We start from the raw sequence: 20095 nt of genomic DNA on the forward strand, positions 1-20095 counted from the left end.
ACCATATTCCTTTCCTTTTCAGGCTCCCAGTACAAGACATTATGTTGACCTAAGTAACTGTGAAGAGGGGACACAAGTAAAGCTAGCAGTACTTCAGTATGTTGTGCTTAACCCTGTAGTAAGAGACTTAAAAAAAAAAAAAGTGTAGGAAAGTGTGACCTTTCCAAGGATTATGCAATTATGTTTAGTTCAACTTCTGATTTTAAAATACTGTGTAGGTTGTTGTGTTACTAATCGGTGGCTTCCCTGCACCACTTTATTAGTTGGCTTGTTAGTTTTGTCATATTCTAACAATGGTTAAATTAGATTTGTTTTTACTAAAGGCTTTTCTTGGTGGGACATTACTGAGACTAATAAATGAAGTGTTTGGTTTTGCTTTGGTCACTTGAAGGCAGCAGTGGAATTGAGTTTGTTGTATGTGGTGCAGCTTGCACTTCTGGAACCCCTTGGAAAAAAAGGAAAGAAAAAAAAGAGGGAATGAAGTTATAAGTAATTGGAGGTCTTTATTTGTAGCAGTAGGGTTTTTTATGTGTTTGCTTGTTATATGTGAATCAGATCATCTGAAGTATGACTAGCATTTCTCCATTTTGTTAAGAAGAGAAACCATGGAACATTGAGAGAGTAAAGTTTGATCTCTGCTTAGAAAATGGCTTACTCTGAAGCTTTGCAGTGTCAGCAGCAGCCATCCCCAGAGAAGTTTGGGTTTTGTTGAGAACTGTCAGCCTTTTCTCCTCAAGAGGCATTCCTAAACCCTAGGGAATCCCCTCCCATAAAGTTCTGGAGTAAGCAGCGTGGAGGAATAATAAGCACTTCCTTCCTTTCTATTTTAGTGACTGAACTAGAAAGTATCCACTATCGCTGTTGCTCGTGCTCACAAAGCCCTGTGCAGCATGGTCCTCTTTTCTTCACCCTCCTCCTCGAGTCTTCAGTTCTTCTTCAAGGGGAGGTTGTGCAGAAAGTTTTAAGCTGAAAAAAATTTTAAAAGTGTCACCAGGAATATGGTATACTGACTTCATTATTCAGTTTCATATTTAATGTAAAATTCAGTATTATCTGCAGAATTTTCATGTACTCCTGGATTTATTTTTTTTCCAGCAGTGCGTATCAGGCTTGCTTCCCCCGCCCCCAGCTCTTACAGAGTGTTTGTTTAGCCAGGAAGGCATGGAGAGCAGCTTGATGTTTTGGATCTTGAGAAGCATTTTGGAGTTGTTGGAAGCGTCTCACTCCTTCCTCTAGTTCCGTGTAAACAGCTTTGCTGGCTGTTGCCGAAGGGAGGAGAACCTTTCAGCTGCAGGAACGGTGGCCAGCAAACAGGAGCAGCACGTTGGATGTAAAATCCTTCTGGTGGCCAGAGCTGGAGACATTTCATCAAGTGGCCTGAGTAGTGATAACCAGTATCAAACCTTTCAAAGACCTGCAAATGTTTGTCACAAGGATCTGCACTCCTCTGTGTGTGTGCTTTCAATAGAGGTACTTTGTTAACAAATCTGAATTTTCAAATGATGATATAAAAACTTCAATTTTAGTCAAACTGAATAACTTTTTCCAGTCTTCTCTCCAGTTATTTTATTACAAGCTTTGCATTTGTATCTTTCTTAAGTTTTGTTTAAAAAGCTGAATGCTGGGCTTTCTTTTTAAGAAAAGGTTGCAGTATATGATCTGAATTCAGAAATATTCTTCCTGAAGGTTATTGATACTTAGGAAGGAAAAATTCATGCCTGATGGGCTTAGTTAAAACTTCTCTTTGGGAGAGGTTTCAGTAAGACTGTTTCTTTAGTCTCTCACTCAAATTACGGTCTTAAAAAGAATTCAACATCACTTATGAAATAAATTCTGATAAACTCAGTTTAACATCAGTGTTTTGCATATTGCTTAATAAAATCATAGTGGGTGGAATGAAGATTGTTGTGATGGCAGGTTTCTTTCTGCTTTTGGCTTGAGGCTGCATGGGTAACAGGCAGGTATGTAACATAGGACAGTAATGTTATATATTGCTGTTTTGCATTTGTAAAACTGCAAGTCAACACATGAAAAGTTAGTGACTGTCCTTTTAACATCAGACCTTCTTTTGTAATTGCAATGATAAAGTAAACTTAAACACTCCTAATGTGAGTTTTAATTTCAGCTTTCCAATGTGCCCCCTTGTAGAAAGAGCAGCATTCCCCAAAATACGCAACTTTGTTTCTGTCAGATGGACTTTGTCACTTTCAGGGCTTTCTAGGTGCAATTAGCATATTCTGTCATTGCAAATGATTTTACTGCATTATTGTAATTTCCAGGGTAGCGTTAAAATGTATACACAGGACATGTGAGAAGGAGCTGCAGAATTATTTTCAACCGATTCCAGATACAGTATCTGAAAGCTCATTCCAAATGATCTGCCTGATTCAAATGAAGGATGAGATAATGCTGAAAAAGACCAGGAACCTACACATTGGCTGTCTTCCATTCCTACAGTATGCATCTAAGTTGACCATAAATTGGCTAAGTAGGTTGTTGCAATGTGGTGCCATTATGAGGCATTCAGTTGTTTTAGGATTTGGCAGAAACCCAGTTTACGTATGTGCAGAGAAGCAAAAAATATCAGCTCCAGAATGTGTGTGTTTCATCTGTAGCCTGAAAGGAAAGTCATTGTATAGTTTGGGGGGAAGAAAAAGCTTCTCGATTTAAATAAAGTATGTGCTGTTCTAAGGAGCTGTTACCTACGAGATCTGTGTGTGCTTGAGAGCTTCTGAGCTGCATGAGCAGATAAGATCTTTGCCACTGTACTTGTGGATGTTGGTAGCTGAGGATAGGAGGAAGCGACGGTTGTGCCTCGGGGGTCTGTCATAGTACAGTTTTAGGTGCTTTCTGGAAAAGGGAAGCTATGAAAAGTTTGAAAGAAAGCTTCAGGGAGCGAAGAAGAAATATGGCTTTGTGATCACTAGGGAGTAAGAGTAGAGAGCATGAGGAAAAGCAAGAGTAAGAAAATTTGGCAGAACAGTCTGTGCATTATATCTAGTTGAAGTCACTGTTTCCTATTTAAAAACTGATATTTGTGTGTTGTTTTTTCCCAAGTTCCTATACATCCTATGGAGTAGAACTGCTGATTCTCTGGAGACATGTAGGAGGAGGGTCCGTTGTAGATAGGCCGGTTATGTATCTGCTTCTTCTGTGTTCAGATGTCATTTGTGATTGCAGTAATCATTTTTTTTCCTTCCACCTTACATTAAGTTCTGAAGAATTTTGCTCACACTGGAAGTAAAGCTAAAAATATCAAAGCAAGACCTTGAAAGAAGGATAAAAGAGTAGATATTCGTATATCCTGCTCTCTGAACAGGTTTGGAAAGCAAAATTCTTTTTCAGTCAGGTACTCCTATCAACGAGACTATTCTTTCCTGCATTGACATAAAATGGTATAACATGACCAGAGGATTTTCATCTTAAAAAGCTGCTACAAGGAAAAGTTTTAGAACGAAATAGAGCATGAGGGAAGGGTTTGCTCTGATGTAACAGCAGTTTTTGTGAACGGTCGTAATAAAAGTTACATACTAACATAAAAGCATAGTCATATTTGCATTGCATTTTTTCAGATATGGTGACTAGTGCATTGACAGCATCCATACTAAACACCTGGAAAAAAATCTCCTTAGACTTACTAGACATTGCAAAATCTGAGCTGAGTAACCATAATTAAATTATATTTTCTATCAGTCTTCAGCCTTGCTCCCCAAAGATTCTCTTGTCCCAGAAATTTAATTAGAAGGCTTAGAATGTATGCTCAACTATTTGAATTAGCCACTGGAAAATGGATACTGCTGAGGAATCTGATTCTTTCTATCAGTCTGGTTAGTGCCATGGTGAACACTGATGATATCAAGGCAGTAACCAAGTTCCTAAGACATTTAGTAACAGATTATTTGAAGATATAAACTTTCTGTGGCTGCACAAGAGTAGCAGCTTTCAGGCCAGGAAAACTTATTTTAAGTTACTCCTTGTTTTTTATAGTAGTTGAGCTTTGGCTTAGGAAGGCGTGTTCACAGACATTTAAGAAAAATGCACAATATAATTTAGGCTTTGCTTGCTTTTTTTCTGGGAATAGTTCAGAAGCATATTTAGAAAGTGTGCTGTGGCTTCTGCAAGCCTCCCTCTTTTGCTACTGTCAGGAACCAATTGTCTTTAAAGTCAGTCCAGATCTCCCTGTCTGAAGGACCACAGCATTTGTCTGTCCATTATTTCCCTGACCCTCAGTGAAATTCAGTGTGCTGCAGAATCTGACCTGTATTTTAAGATTTCTGTCCTTTTCAGTTGGATCCCTCTTTAGAGGTTTCCTCTTTTCCTTTTTCCGCAGGGAATCTGGCGCATCCCCGTGGATGAGATCGACCGCCCGGGCAGTTTTGCATCTCATATGAACCGCTCTATTGTCTTACTGCTAAATGTGCTGTCACAACTAAAGGATTACAACACCTTGCTGAAAGTCTCATCTATGCTACAGAGGACCCCGGATCAGGGAAAGTACGATGTATTTATTTTAATCCATTACTTTGTAAAGCTTTAAATATATTTTGTTCACTGTGTGACTATTTTATTTAGAGACATTCTTAGTTTAGGGAAAAAGTCTTTAGACAGATTTTCTTGGGAATATAGTGGAATGATGGTTAATTTTTCTCAGGATTATAATTCCATAATAGAGTCTAGAATTTATCTGCATTTCTCTGGAAACTCAGAGCAGCCATACAGCTGCCTTAACAGACTTGCAGAGGTTTTCTATCATGTGGAGGGATTCACTGGTGGAACAGAGCATCCTTACTTCTGCACCCCTCTGCTGGCCTCTTACATAAGAACTGTGTCCAGTGAGGGAGGTCACAGCTCAGGCATCCTGCCTTCCTGTAATCCTTGACAGACAGAACAATGGTTATGTGCTTATTGGCAGCTGATGCTATTTAAAAAGCTTATCCTATTTAGGGGTGATCTAATTTTAATTGCATTAGCCTTATTTAAGAAAAAAGAAGCCATTTAATGTGAGCTATATACAGATTCACATCAATGGGAAGACCAAAATAAACAGCTAAGGAAAACATTGAAGCAATTGAGGTAAAATTCTAGTAGTTTGCCGAGTGGGAAATGTTGACATTAGTCTCTGGCAAATTCTTAACAAATTGAACTGAACGATCGATGGCAATAAGTTGGAGGCATTGAAGGTTTCTTCATGTGTTTCTGAGTGTGAGTGCATGTGAATTTGCATAGACTGTAGTATGTCTGGGAATATGTCACCACATGTTCAGCAAACTTGAAGCCAAAAATACTTTGACTTTTAGCATATCACAAGTACTGGACCATAGAAGGTTTAAATTCTGTCCTAAGCAAACCCACAGTTGTACTAAAAATACTATGTTATTTATAAGTCTAGACTGAATTTAACAAACAAGTAATTTGACATGTTGGATCAGCCGGTGCCAGCCCCGGTGAACTGCAATCATTACAGGAACTTATAAATGCAAATATTCTGGGTGTGTCTGGTACATGCATGTAACAACCCTGTTTTTAAAAATAGGGTGTTTTTAGCTGAACTTTAGTTATTACTGAAATAATGAGGAGTCAGGTTTTTGTATCTTTTGTCTGAAAAGCAAACCATAAAATTACTAATGTAATGCTGTAGAGAGAAAATAAATGTATTAAGAACATTGGCTTTTTGACTGAAATAGTACCCTTCAAAATTATTTACTTAATTTTTAGCCCCCTCATTAAAACCAGCCAATTCTGAAATAGAAATTCAGTTTTCCATCAAACTCAATTAGGTGGGATTGATGACTGGAGATGTTTTTATTGAAAGTGGACTAAAGCATTGTCTCAGAATACACTGAAGTTACAGTGCTCTAGTAAATTAAATGAAGCTGTAGAGTGATTAAGTTTTACACCTACAATTGGGGTTTTTTATAATACTAAATGGGAAAAAGGTATTGGCACACCAGTGTTTTAGCTCTTAAAAAACCTGGCTTCAAAGGCAACTGATACGACCAGTGAGAAAGGATTTGCCAATGTCCTTAATCTCACATGTGTGGTTTATCCAGAACATGAAAATCACCTGACGGTTCAAGATAGCTTTGTGTGACTAATACCCTTTTTCAAGAAAAGGTCTGAACAAAAAGTTGATATTTGAGGGACACAGAAAGCTAGATATAAGAAAGCTAGTTCTGGTTGTCTTGGTTTGCTCTGGGTTTGGGTTTGTTTTTTTTTTTTTAATTTCTCCCCTTCCCTCTGTTTGTAGACAGTGCTATCTTTTGTTTCATGCATGTCATCTTTGATGATTGTGGAGAGGGGAGAATTGGAGGGAAACATAGGTAAAGTGTTATATTTCAATATGCAACTGTGTATGTTTTGTTTGCGTTCTTCTAACTTGTTTTAAAGCTGTTGTGGTGAGGTTTTTTTGTTGGTATTTTTTTAAATGTCCTGGTTCTTGCTTTTAAAGCCCTATAAGGTTTTGGCAGTTAGCTTAACTTCTGTTATCTTACTGTGACACAGGAAGTACTTGCGTGATGCAGATCGCCAAGTTCTGGCCCAACAAGCCTTTGTGCTTACAGTAAAAGTGTTGGAGGACACTCTCAACGATCTGACACAGGTAAGGCAGCAGTATGTTTAATGGCTATTGATTTAGTAATTAGATTTTTCTAGGTTCAGTTTACTCATTCCTCAGTTTACTCCTCCTCCTGAGGCTGAAGAGCTACATTATCATCACTTATTTCTAATACCTTTTTTTTATATGCAACTACACAGAAAACTTTCTTCCAGTATTGTTGTTTTTCATCTTTGAGATCGGGTAACAAATACAGTTGTTGAGAATGGATTGCAGTAAGTTTGGTTTGACTGTCCCTTAAATTTCAAATTATGGTAGTTACATGGAGTATAAGAACAGCTGCATTTTAGGTGGGGTCTACTGGAAATTTCTTTTTAAAATTAACTAAGATTCCTCTTGCAAAACAAACCCAGACAACTAGATATTGCATGCCTAGCCATTTTTAACTGCTAGTCCTTGACAGCACCACACCTGTTATTATGTTTAATTGTAGTTTAGAAATTAAAAAACTCATATATAGACTAATTGGTTTCCAGGTTAAGATAACTGGAAATAAGAAGTTTATTTGGTAAACACATTCAAGGAAGAACTTGTTCCTGAGGGTTTTCCAAGTTAACAGTTATTTGTTAACAGTTCAACAAACGAAATGAAAACATCCTTAAGAACAGTGGAACTCTGTGTATAAAATAGTTTGTTCATAAATCTGGATGGAAGAGTTGTATCATTAGCAATCTTTGAAAGAAGAGATGACATACTGAGGTTTTCTACCTTTGGACCATCACCAAAGTAAAAGTACAAAAATTAAAATACTATAGCAGAGTTTAGCATACCTCTTGATCTACTAACCAAAAGAAGGTTATGTAAGAGCAACCAAAGGGAAGATTCTTAAATTTGAGGTTGATCTGCAGCTGCCAAAAGAAATAGGTTCAGTTTTGACTTCAATACTTTAGAAGAATATTTTGTGCTATTAAAACCTTGGATTTAATTTAGTTGGATCCCACAGTATAGACTGAAGGAGTGGGGGGAAAAAAACTATTGCAGCTTTGGTTCAACCTGTGCTGTTGATTTTTCTGTGGTGTTTTCACTGATTAAAATACTTTAATGGTAAGACTTGTGGCTTGGATCAATATTCAGGAACAAAGAAGAATGAACATAGAATAAATGTATTTTCTTCAGCAGAGGCAGTAATGTAAAGGTACTCACAGTCAGTATTCATGGGGGTCATAGCTGTGCTCAAACGCTTTCTGATTTCAATAATAGAGAAGAATGACTTCTTTTACTAAGGTTTCAGAAGATCAGAGTTCCAAGTCTTCTAACCTTGCTTCAGGAAGGATGACAACAGACGTCTCTAATAAAACTAGTGCTGAAGAGGGGAAAGATGTCCTTCCCAAAAAGCCAGTTTTATCAGATGGAGTAGTACATAGTACTGAAAATGGAGTAAAGGAAGTGACCCAGGGACAAATTCCCAATGCTATGGATATATTGGAACAAGAGGACAAGAATGACAAGGAAATTAAAGAGCTCCCTGGGCCTGGTTCAGTTGAGCCTATGGATCTTGATGGATATTCCAATGACCCTGAAAAAATGGATTCTTCATGTAAACGCAGTGAGCCAGACCGTCTTCAGTCTGGCAGGAACTCAAAGGAGAGAGCTCCAGAGAGCCGGACTCCAGAACTTTCTTTGGAAGAGCTAAGTATCAGCTCAAAACATCAGCAGGCAGCTAAAGGAGTAGTTCAAGCAGTACCTACAGAAGAACCTGTCCAGAGATCAAGCCGGAAGAGGAAATTACTTGAGGATGTGGAGTCTGGGAAAACACTTCTGCTTGATGCTTATCGAGTATGGCAGCAAGGTCAGAAAGTTATGGCCTATGACCTGGGTAAAATCGAGAAGATCATGTCTGAAACATACATGCTGATTAAACAGGTAAAGTATTTTATCAGTAATTGTAATTTCTCTGTGACCTCAGACATGATTATAGAGTAACAATAACTGCCAAACTAAGCAGTGTAAAATTGGTCCTATATCTGTCCAAAAGTTGGGGAGATAAATATCTCTGAGGACTACTCTTGACAAGACCACTACTGGATGTGGGGGGCGGGAAGTAGGACCCTCCATGTTTTGGAACTGTATTTCTGAAATCAGTTAAGAGCTATAATACCAATTATGTGGGGTTTGTTCATGCTAAATGTTAGTTTGAATTGAGAGTCGTGTATCTTTGAATATATACTCCTGAATAACTGAAGATAACTGTTCTGCTGTAGAAGTGCTGCTTCTCCCCCTTACTCCCATGCTCTACATCCCCATTTCATCTGAATTTAATTATACTTATGGATGAGCTAAGTAATTATAACTTCATTAGTTGTGATTCTCTGTTCAGGTGGACGAAGAAGCAGCACTTGAACAGGCAGTCAAGTTTTGCCAGGTGCATATGGGAGCATCAGCACAGAAACAGGTAAGCTTGGTGAGGTCCCTGGCTGCTTGTAGGAAGCTTTTATTACTTAGGCTGATACAATCAAGTCTGTCTCTGAGTATTTGCAGCAGTTGGAAATATCTACTTTCCTAGTATTGTTGTCATCTAAGATAAGTTGGGCCGCATTAGTGTAGGGAGCTCATCGCTTTTGTTAGGGTCATTGCTACTGTTTGTGTCAGACTTGAAGGACAGTTTGCGTGCCCAGAAGCTTTCAGGGAAACCCCAGTCAATCTTCAAAATGAAATATTTATGGCACGCTACAGTTTTCTTAATGTCCACATCATTCCTCAGGATTTCATGGATGATAATTACTTCTCTCTGATCCATAAGGGCTAACAACCTCATCAACTCTTCCCTTGCTGACATTGCACTCTACTCCAGGGGTACCAAATATTTTTTCTCTCAACTTGCGTAGTTGAGAATCTAGTTTTAACTCTTATATTACCCAGTTTGGTTTTTAGCTTGTAGTTTCTGGGTTTATCCAGTGAACAATTATAGAGCTTTAAATGGATGGTTATTTATCAGTCCTTAATGTGAAAGCAAAGCCAAGAAGTAAAATGGATGAATGACATGTTTAGTGGTCATTCATTTTGCCAGCAAACCATCAGTTGAAAGCTCCAAAGTATTTTCTAGTTTTGTACTTCCTGTAATTTTTGCCACCAGCACACAATGAAGCAGTTACTCAGCAGATTTTGACTAGAAGATAAAATACATTTTGAAAGAAAAAAAATCTATGTTCCTAGTTAATAGTCTGTGTTTTAATACTGCTCAGGGTTTGGTGCGTGTTTTGTGTTTTGAAAACATTGTGTTATTGATTGCTAGCTCTCAAAAAGTAATTAAAATAGTTTTTGTTCAAAAGTACTTGGAAAAAATCTGTTGTTATGCAACTTACAAGCCTTCTGTTGCCTTTGAGTTTGTCACAAGTGGTGGTCTGTATCCATGCCTAAGTTTGTAAAACAGGAGATAACCTCTAGGGTTTTCTGTACGAGAAAGGTAGATAACTGTATGTTGAAACGTGTTCAGTACTAATTTAAAGTCGAGCTCTTTCAGAAATGTGTTGAACAAACTTGTTTTATAAGCTGCAGAAATTTATTCTGGTTTTCTGCGGTTTGTGTCTTCTGTCCTTCAAGTATCTCTTCTCCTATTATTTCATCTTCCCATCATCTCCTGTAACTTCATCTTCCTGTCATGTGTCTTACCCAGTAGAAGTGTACAAGGAGAAGTACATGCTGTGACTAGACTAGAGATATCCGCACACTGCATTTCAACTTGTCACTTACCAGGAAAAAAGCATTATGGTTGCAGGGAGGGGGAGAATTGCCTGCTTCTCCATCACTTGATTCTTTCCCTAGGCACTAATGTTCATAAAAACTGAAGGACAGTAAAAGTCTTTCAGAATTTCTCTTCATCCTCCAAATTTGTTTGAGGCTTTTCTTCTGTAAAATACGCCTATCTCTGCTTTGCAAAAGTATAAGCTTTTGAGGAGGTACATCTCTAATGTTAACAAGTTAAATATTGTCTTAATGTGAAAAGGATTTGAATACCTATCTCACCTGTTCTTCAAATTAAAGGCATTTCTTAAACCTCCAGATAATTATTCTAGCTTCTGAAGCGAACCTGGTATATATCACCAGAACACTGCCTCTGTTCTCTAGATCTTTTAAACCTAACCTCGAATAATGCACATTGCCTGGTCCTCACTTCAGTGTTTACATGAGTGACAAATGCCTCTCAGAACTAAAGGGTGACTGTGTTGGAGATGCTGGATAATAGGTAGAAGAACTTACAAGGTGAACCTTCTGTACTGTATATAGAGGTAAGAGGTGTTCCCTTTAGGTTTTTCTGCCTAGTTGAGCTGAAGAAAATTGAGGCTGTGGGTCAACTCCTGTAACAAGGTTTAGTGCTGTCTACTCTGCAATTTCAGGAAAAGCAGAGATTTGTGTCTTCTGTGAAAGGTTCCAGATACTATTTTTTTTGTTTGTTCCCATTTAAGATATGTGCCTTCCAGTGGAGCTTGAACCTTGTGTTTTCATGAGCTATTCTCTTGAATCTGTGGGTACTTGTTCTCCTCATCTCGTTTTGATGAATGTTGTTTTACTGGTGATTATGGCTTGTCTGGGAGGGTGGAGGAAGTTCAGACCCTCATGGCAGACTGTTACACAGCATTTGTGCTAGACAAGAGTGCCTTCACACTAAATTTCTTCCTGAGATGGTGTTAGTTTTAGTTGTCAGGAGGTGTGCCAACCTGTGTTTTTTCCCTGTGCTGTGTAGAAAGTCTGAGTCTTGAGTATCTATAAAAGTTTCCAGTTGTTAATACTGAGATAAAAATTATCTAAGAATGTGTTTAGTTAAAATGTGTGTTTGTACAGTGCATCTCCTAGCGGAGTGACAGAAAAGGATGTAAAAGGAGTTTTTCGTTATTAGATTTTCAGGGAACTAACGTTCTCTAATTTGTGTCCCTCAGGAAGTCAGTAACATTTTTTCATTGAACTATAGAAATGAACAGAAATGTCAAGAGACGTATTCTAGTGGAAGTGTTTCTTTGCTCATAGTCTGGTATTTAAGATTTTAATTTTTATTAAAAAACAAATCTTGGCTCAGCCTGTTAAGAATTTTTTCATTTATCTTGGGGGGAGGGGAATAGATGTCATCACACTGTGATTTATGACTTCAAAATAAAAAGAATTTGCTAATAAGCTTCTTTAAAAAGTAATGTTACTGCTTGCTTTTTGGATGTATTCACCTTTTTAAAAACCACTCGACAAGCTCACATATATCAGCCAAGTTCCTTGCTGGGCTTTGTTGAAGATTCTGGGAATGTGATTGCTATGCCAGCTCTTCCGGCAAAGTCAACAGTTACTCAGGCCCGTGGCAAAACATCAGAATGGTGAAGAACCTGCACACAAACCTGAAAGTAGATATAGTAGGTGAGCTAGTATTAACTGCACTGGAAGTTATGAGATTTCATGTTAAATCACTTGAAATAAAACCTATCTCTTAACGTGATGCACTTTGAAGTTTGTAAACATTGGCTTTTCGGAAGCAGTCCCAGCTAATGAGATTATTACAAACTGCAGTCTCATTTTCATCTGTTTCTAGCAGGATCTTGTAAGCTGTGTGAAGCTGCCCTACTACTAGTGTAACACTGTGAATTAGTGTGGAGACACAGGAATAGCCACTCTTGTAGACATCTGTCTGTTTTCAACAGACTGAATCCTGTTTTATTTAAAATTGGCAAGTATTTGCCTTCTGTAAACAAATGATGTCATGTATAGAGCTGCTGCAGCCCAGAGAAGTGCTTTGTTTTGGATAGTTTGAGTAGGTTTAGAGGGCCTGTGGTTCTTCAGTCACTTATCCCAAGAAATTGACAGTCAAAAAAAAAAAAAAGTGGACACAAAATCCACCTTGATATATGTCTTTCTCTGCTGGCTGTTATGTTTTACGGTTCCAGGCAGTATATTATTTCTTTACGGAAGTTTTCATTTGCTACTAAAATTAGGAATTATTTGAATTATGGCTTTTCAACTTTCTTCCAGACCAGTCAGAGTTTTTAACCTAAATATTTAACAACTCCATTGAAATCTTTTTATATGCCTCTTCAGGCATAAACAGAAAACAATACAGCAATCAGTAAACGGAATTTGACAAAGTGGGTTGTTATACTTCTGTGATGAGATCTAATCTTTTTAATAGCTTGGCAATGCTGTGGTCCTTTCAGTTGATTTCAGAAATCCTCTGCAGTGCTCAGGACTGATGGGATGTTAACATGTATTGAGCCAGTGAGACTCTAGCATCTTCTACAGTCAGCTAAATACCTGGGGAAGTGGCTTAGAAAAGTTGGCTCCCAGCTTTGAAGAAGGTAGAAAAAGATGGTGGTACAAAACCTTGCTACGATAAGTTCCTGTGCTCCTGGAGAACTGTTGAAATTGAAGTATTCTCGATTGAAATACGACACATCAGCAAAGAAATTGATGTAGATATTTTGTCATGAGATCTTGCATGGGGTGGTGACATACCCTGCTCGTGACAGGGGCAGAAGGTTGTGTTTCAGAAGGGGGTTCTTTATACATGTGGCTGCTGTTCATAGTTCAGGTGTGGCTTAATGTCTTTACAGGGTGCTTAACAGTGTGCTTGTGCTTAGGCTGTACTACCTCTAGCAGAAAGGTGTACCTGCGTGTACTCCATATGGACTTGGATAAAATGCTATAGCAGTAGAGCTCTACTGTGGTGAGGAACCTTACCAGTTAAACAAAATCAGTCAAGCATCACCTTATCAATTAAACATCTTCTCAATCTTAATTGAATTTAACTCTTACTTTCAGGTGTAATTGATGTTTTCCCGTAGCGAACACAATTTTGCTTTACCAAATCTTGATAATGAGGGCTTTGAGTTTTTAATGTCTAATGCAGAAGCAGCTGAAGACCTGTAACAGTCATTCAAGAGGCAACCAAAGAGAGACTTGTGAGTTTGAAAAAGCTGCTAGTAAATACAACATAAATTAATCCATGTATATTACAGGGGGGAGATTTTAACTTATTGAACAATTTGTGCTGTGTTTGTATTAAACTAGGTTCAGTGTTACTGCAATAAGTATTTACTGTTAAACCATAACGGTGAAGTAAAATCTGAGCTTGTAACACTATCTAAGCTGAAAGTGAAATGCGGGAGGGGAAGACTAAAACATGTGCAGTTTTTTGTTTTTAATAACAAGGAAAATCCTTTATGGTGTGTGGGAACAGAGTAGTATAAATGGACGAGATTCCAGTAATTGATATAAAAATGTATTCACTGTTAGTTGCTGGGAGATTTCTTTCAGTATTCCAAAACAACAACAGTAATAATTTTAAGAAGTGATGTATTTGTCATCTTCATCACACTTTGGTTCAAAATCTAAAAAGTGGTGATGCAACATTCTTAAACACTGATAGTAATGCTGCTGTTTCTTTCTTATCATATCCTCAGAGTTAAGAGGACAAGGGCAATATTGTCTGATCAGTTTTCAGTGTTACAGAAGATTGTCCATCAAACACTTTGAGAATAAATACCATTTTATCTGTTACAACAGTGTAATCATCAGCCCTTCAGAGATTTTGTTTTGCTGCTTGTTGCGTATCTAACTGCTCTTGTAGAATGCATGCTGAGGATTTAACAAAGTATCTTCTCAAATACTCACGTTTTCTAGTATTGCCTATTGACCCTTTAGCCTGTTGCACTGTTTTTAAAAATAAGAGACTAAAGTTCTGGACACTACTTAAATTTAGTTCAGACTATGGCAGCTTTTGAAGACGTGTGTATGACCACCGGTAATGACCCATCAGGCATGGGGTTGTGACTCCAAAGACATTTAATTGCTTATGCTAGTATTTAACGTCATGAAGTGAGTAGTCCTGTAACTGGAAAAGGTGAGAGAGTGGTAGCCCATCTCATCTGATGGGCTTTTTTGTAACTGAGGGAAGAAAGTAAGTAGTTCTGTTTGAACTTATGAGCTGTGATGGTGTTGGAGTTTTCTGAATTTTTTTTGTTGTTTAAAGTAACATCCTCTGGAAGAGATGATAGTGAATCATAGCATAAGAACATAGCATCATTGAATCAGCACTTTAAAGTGAGAATTGCTGCTAGAAGAAGTAAGCCTGCTTCCTTGGTGGCTGCTCCTACCTGTGCTATGGTATGTGTTCCTCTGTGCTGGCACAGGCATTTGTATGGCCGGGCAGCACACCGCATGGGAGAACAGGTGTGGCTGAAAGTCATTCCTCTTTTTGTCCTTTCCCATTTAAGTTCTTAATTGTGAGCAAGGTTTTTCATATACACACATCAAATGGGCTGAAGTTGCTATCCAGCAGTGGTCACTGTGTCATTAGGAGTTAAGTTACTAAAGTTACACTAAAGATTAATTCGCCTAAAGATTAATTCACTTTGTGGTCACGCAGCATTTTGAAGGATGGTTGTTCTTTTCTTTGATTTTCTCAGTCTGAGAATGTTATCAAAAAGATTTGCAGAGATCCTGAAAGCAGTCAGCTATTGCTCTGAGTTATAAGATATATTTTTAGTTCTTGCCAACTATGATTTTCATATGAAATTAATGGTCCCTGGAAATGGAATACCAAGGAGGCCTTGTTGAGGGAGAATGAAAGATTAAGAGGCAGACTAGTTTGACCTTGACATAGCATTATACTTAAATGTGGGGTCCTAAGGACCAAGGAGGGGGTGTGCTGGCAGAAAGCAGTTGTGAGTTTCTAGATAATTAGAGAATTTCTAATAAGCCTTTTCACTGACTGCCTAAAATTGATCATATTAAATTCTTCATTTTATATATAACAATGATGTCTGTGATGCTGTTAAGGATGTGTCAGCATGGGAAAGTTATTGCAGCACAAGCTAGGATAGAGCTTTGTAGTGCACAGAATATTCTATTAGTGCATGTGGAGATACTTCAGTCTAAGAACACATCTGCCTTTTTTTTCTTGACTTGCAATATGAAAAGATATTTTTATTACTGTGGGCTTAATATTGAATGCCTTAATACTGAAATTACAGCTTTCACCAGTGTTGAAACTGTCATGACAGGTAGCCTAAAGAAGACAGGTAAAACTTTGCGATTGTGTATTAGGGTGTACTGTGTATCGCCAATCCTGAGAACTGAATCTATATAAAACAAATAGCTTAAAACATTGCAGACATCAACATTGCACGCAGGGCTGGATTTAACATCTCTAAAAATACAAGAGCGTTCAAAGGCAAAGTTCCAAAATGCCACTAAGTCTCTGGTCCTGTGTTGTGACCCTTGAGAATGTGGGGCTGTATGTAGAAAGTCCTAGTAATGGGTAGCGTTGTAGCAGCTGAAATTTCTATTGGCTCCTCACAGTATAGTATATCATCTAAATGTCATGAGAAGGGACTATTTCAACATTGCTGAGTTATTTAAGACTCACTGCTGCCTTAGCCAAAAAAATCCTTGCTCTGGGACCAACTCCATCCCTGAAGAGTGAGGGAGAGAAAAGAAATTTTCAACCACCCTTTCCTGCTCCAGCTGCCAAACCTCGAGCTCTCCCTGCACCATTCTGACTGATGAAATCCTCCCTTTCCCCCTTGGCTTCACTCGCCTCTTCCAAAGTAACACATCCATGACCACTTTCTCCCCCTGTCTGGTTCCAAACTCAGAGGGTACTCCTTGTTTCCTTCTCTAACCTGCAGTCAAAACTCCTTGGCAGCTTTCAGTGTCAGCTCTAATTAAACATGATGCTTCATGAAGAAGCTGCCACTAGAATCAAAACAAGTAAATTTTATTATAAACACAAAGGCACAGTCAGGTTATGCAAATCAGCCATGCCTTTCAGGCTCCTGGCGGGCTGCCAGCGTGATCCCTGATTTTATAAAGTTTTGCTGCTTCTGTAATATAAAAGCAGGATTTGTTGAGGAAAGGCACTGTTTTATAGCTGCTACTCTAGTTCCAAAACAGGTGACTGAGGTCTTTTCTCCTTTCGCCAGTGTTTAACTCGTCCCAGTGCTGGCTTAAACCACAACCTAGTCCTGGAGAATTTTAGGGGATCATAGGTGATGGGCTTGCTGTATGGGAAGTCTGCAGCTGGAACTGCACACCACCTCAGAAGTGCTCAGACTGACTCTGGAGCATCAGTCTAGTGATGTTACAGTCTCTATGTTGGACCTTACAGTGAATGTGACATTTTATTTGGAACAGAAGAAAATTATCTTCTGTGAGTGAAGCTAGAGGGCACTTCAGTGGTTTTTTTCCCCTTCTGCCATGAAATGCAGTCAGCACTGTGGTGACACGGTCTTTTAGGCTTTTGTCTTCAAGCAGAAAACTTGAGAGTGACTTGTTTGAACTGCCTTGAATGTCTAGAGCATTTTCTTCTCGAATTCTCACTTTAAAAAAACCCCCAAAACAACACAAAACAACAAAGCACCAAGCTGTTCTCTTCAAGAAACAGCTAAAAGCCTTCTGTAAAGGCACTTTGCTGGGGATGGGAGGAGATAAGTAAAATATTAAATAATTAGAAAATAATCATCTCTAGTTCTACCTCATGTGTTTTCCCCCCCTTTTTGTTCCACCCACATGCTGCTAATTTTCATCTTCCTGCACATCAAGACGTCAGAGACTGCTTACAGAAAAAGTTGTTTTTCCTGAGTTGTCTGTATGCTTTATTAATACAGCAAAGATGACATGAAAGGAGGGGGAAGGAGGAGGTGGGGATAGAGGGGACAAAAGGACGAGCTCTTTCATGGTCTCACCCCTACCAAAGGGTGACCATTTTGTTCACTGTTGCATTTGCCAGTTGCCATGGCATCCCCCTCTCACTCTATCCTGGAGGTGTATTCTTGATATAATTAACAGCTCTCCTCCTTCTGTCTCCTGCAGAAAGCAATCATTAAGTGAACATGAAGGAAAGAAAAGTCACTTTTTATCTTTTACTTCGTCTATCAGTGTTTTTCATTCTACTACCCTATCTCTCTTGGTCCAATAATGATGTTTTTGTGTATGGAAGCATTGCTGGAATATGGCTGCCTGTGTAGAGCAGGACATTAAGCCCCTGCATGTGTTTGTGTAAATGGAGGATTTTGTTAGGCTAGAGGGCAGTTCAGTCATATGTATGTAAACCTTTCTTTTCTGTATATAAAACTGTAATCTTAGGAATTACGGGGTTCTTCAGAATCTGTATCATGGATATTGCTGCTAGTTCTAATGTACCTTGAAGAAAACTTCCAAATGAGATTTTTTTTTTCAAATATTGCAGCAGAGAAATTGAGAAAAAATATGAATAGGCATAGTTTAATTAAAACACAATATTGAACGCAAGTTGGAGTGGTAATATTGTGGAATGTGGCCAGCATATTGTTCAGCCAGTTTGTGACAGCTTCCAGGCTTTGTGGTGATGGGCTGGTATTCTTTTAAAAAGGTGCACCTTTTGTTAAGGTGGATTCTGACTTCAGTCCCACTAGGGTGCTAAACTCAGGCATTTAAAAAAACAACAGGAAAATGTTATGTAACAGTTGCAGTGCCAGCATCTTTCATTAGGAAACTTCTGTTGGGAAGACTGTTGCTTTCCTTTTCTAGGGAACATCTGATTGTTACTTTTTCCCACAGCCCCAGAGCAGTGAGACATTCCAGAAGTAGTATCAGTAAGGTTCCTGTAGGATTTCCTTGTTTTTCAAAATGTGTTTCATTTGTTCAAATGTGGTAAAAATAAATCCTTGGTCAGGTTGTGTGGTTTCCAACTTTGCAGATAGTCTATGAAGTAAAGTTTTTCTCATGTTTTATCTTAATACTCAGTTTCTTTTTGCTGCTGCTGTTGTCTCACTACTGAAGTGCCTCACTAGGAAACTATAGGGAGCTATTTTTTCCACTAACATCTGTGAAAAAATTCTGCACTTTTGCTGCTACTTTTCTTGGTGGTAGGTTGTCCCAGTGCTGGCTTTCCTGCATTTTCTTTACTTTTTTTATGTTAGCTTTCAACGCGGGAAGGGTTTGTCCAAAGCCTCTGTGAAGCTGAATGAACTCTTTGAAAAGAGGAATATGCTACTTACTCATTTAAATTTCAGCTTTATATAGACTTCATAACAAAGAACATTTTTGCTAAGTATTTTAAAGAAGAGCAGGTAAGATAGTGGATATTTATGGAAGTAATGGTCTGTTTTTCTCACCATCTATGACATGTCATTTCGATATTAATAACCCTTAAATGATTCTTCTATCCACTTCGATGGTATAGTAGTCAAGGCAAAAGTAGTACTGCGTACGCTTCTCTTCAGTACCTCATCTTGTTTTTAAAAAAATGGAAGGAAGTCCAATCTTGACTAGATGAACCTGTAATTACAATGAAAGATAGGAAGAAAGCAGATAAGAGTTTTCATCTTATTTCAGTAATATGCACTTGTTCTGTAAGTAGCGTCCTCATCAATGTAAGAAAAGATTCCTTTTCTCTTGATGACTAAAGCCACTTCATAATAAAGCTACTGTATTTCAAATGCAGTGGTGGTAACAGAGATGCTCAGTATGGTGAGGTCGACTGGAGAGGGGGAAGGAGAATTTCTGTAGTTTTGACTTAGAGCCACAACAAAGTAAAAACTAAAAAAAAAAATCTACTAATGAGAAACCACATAAAACACTGGTAAAGGATTGTCACTGCTTCTCAGTTTCCTAATGTATATTTGTGGAAAATAATCTTTAGTGTGTCTTACTGCTAGTATAGCAGTAGACATAGATAAATATAAAGTGCTTGTGGCAAATCCAAGACTCCCTGTAATGAATTTTTTTGGGTTTATTTCTCAGATGAAGTGTTACAGAGTCTTGTGTTTTCCTGGAGGCAATCGCCTGCAGGACGATGAAATGTGCCCCTGTAAGTTTGGAGTAGTATAGTTAGTGACATTGCCCCTACCTGGGTTTTGTGAGTAGCATCACTTGCTGATCAGAGGTGCTAGGAGTTACTGCCCCTACATTAAAACCAAAATCTCTTAAAGAAAAGAACATGCAGCTCACTGTGGTGCTTGTCTTAGCTTTCTGCTTACAGCTTTTGGGTGGTCTTCAGTTTCTGGGTCCAGCAAAACATACGAAGCAGGGTAAAATCCCTTAGGGCCTCTTGAGTTGCAGAATACACAGTAGCCATGGGTGGGGGTTTTTTAATGCCTTGACTTCTATTTTAAAGACAGCTTTCTCCTTTTTCTTCTACTCCCACACCCGCTTTTGAGAAAAGAAAGTCATTGAGAGGGGTTTGGGGTTTTTTTTCTTCTTTCAAGGTCTCTTTCATTGGGTTGAAAAGAACCTGTCTATTTACAGAAGCCTTAGATGACTCCTCACCAGGTCACATCTGGAAGGTTCCCTTTAAGGTTGCCTTTCTTTGGTATAAGGCTGCACTTTTTGATTACACATTAGAACTTTTAGTCATGATTTTACTGAGGCAGAAACATCATGTTAGTTTCAGCTTTATTCTTTCGTGCAAATAAAATGTTACTCCCTGTGAGCCAGGTTGATTCTATGCAAACTAACCTTACCCAAACCACAACTTCCTCTGGAGGAACCAATTCAAAATAAAAACTGATTTATTTTTCTTGTCCCTGA

The 20095-nt window shown here is 38.3% G+C and overlaps 1 protein-coding gene across 4 annotated transcripts in view; it reads left to right on the forward strand.

Moving 5' to 3' along the window:
- The window catches only part of CABIN1 (calcineurin binding protein 1), a 119943-nt gene that overhangs the window by 81806 nt on the left and 18042 nt on the right, over positions 1-20095 (forward strand). For all 4 annotated transcript variants that reach the window (XM_074843730.1, XM_074843732.1, XM_074843731.1 and 1 more), the window contains exons 31-34: positions 4331-4494; positions 6502-6598; positions 7838-8476; positions 8931-9005. In XM_074843730.1, coding sequence (XP_074699831.1) covers positions 4331-4494; positions 6502-6598; positions 7838-8476; positions 8931-9005 — 975 coding nt within the window. The remainder of the gene's footprint in view (positions 1-4330; positions 4495-6501; positions 6599-7837; positions 8477-8930; positions 9006-20095) is intronic.

This window comes from Strix aluco, chromosome 18, assembly GCF_031877795.1.
Source record: "Strix aluco isolate bStrAlu1 chromosome 18, bStrAlu1.hap1, whole genome shotgun sequence".
NCBI classification, from domain to species: domain Eukaryota; kingdom Metazoa; phylum Chordata; class Aves; order Strigiformes; family Strigidae; genus Strix; species Strix aluco.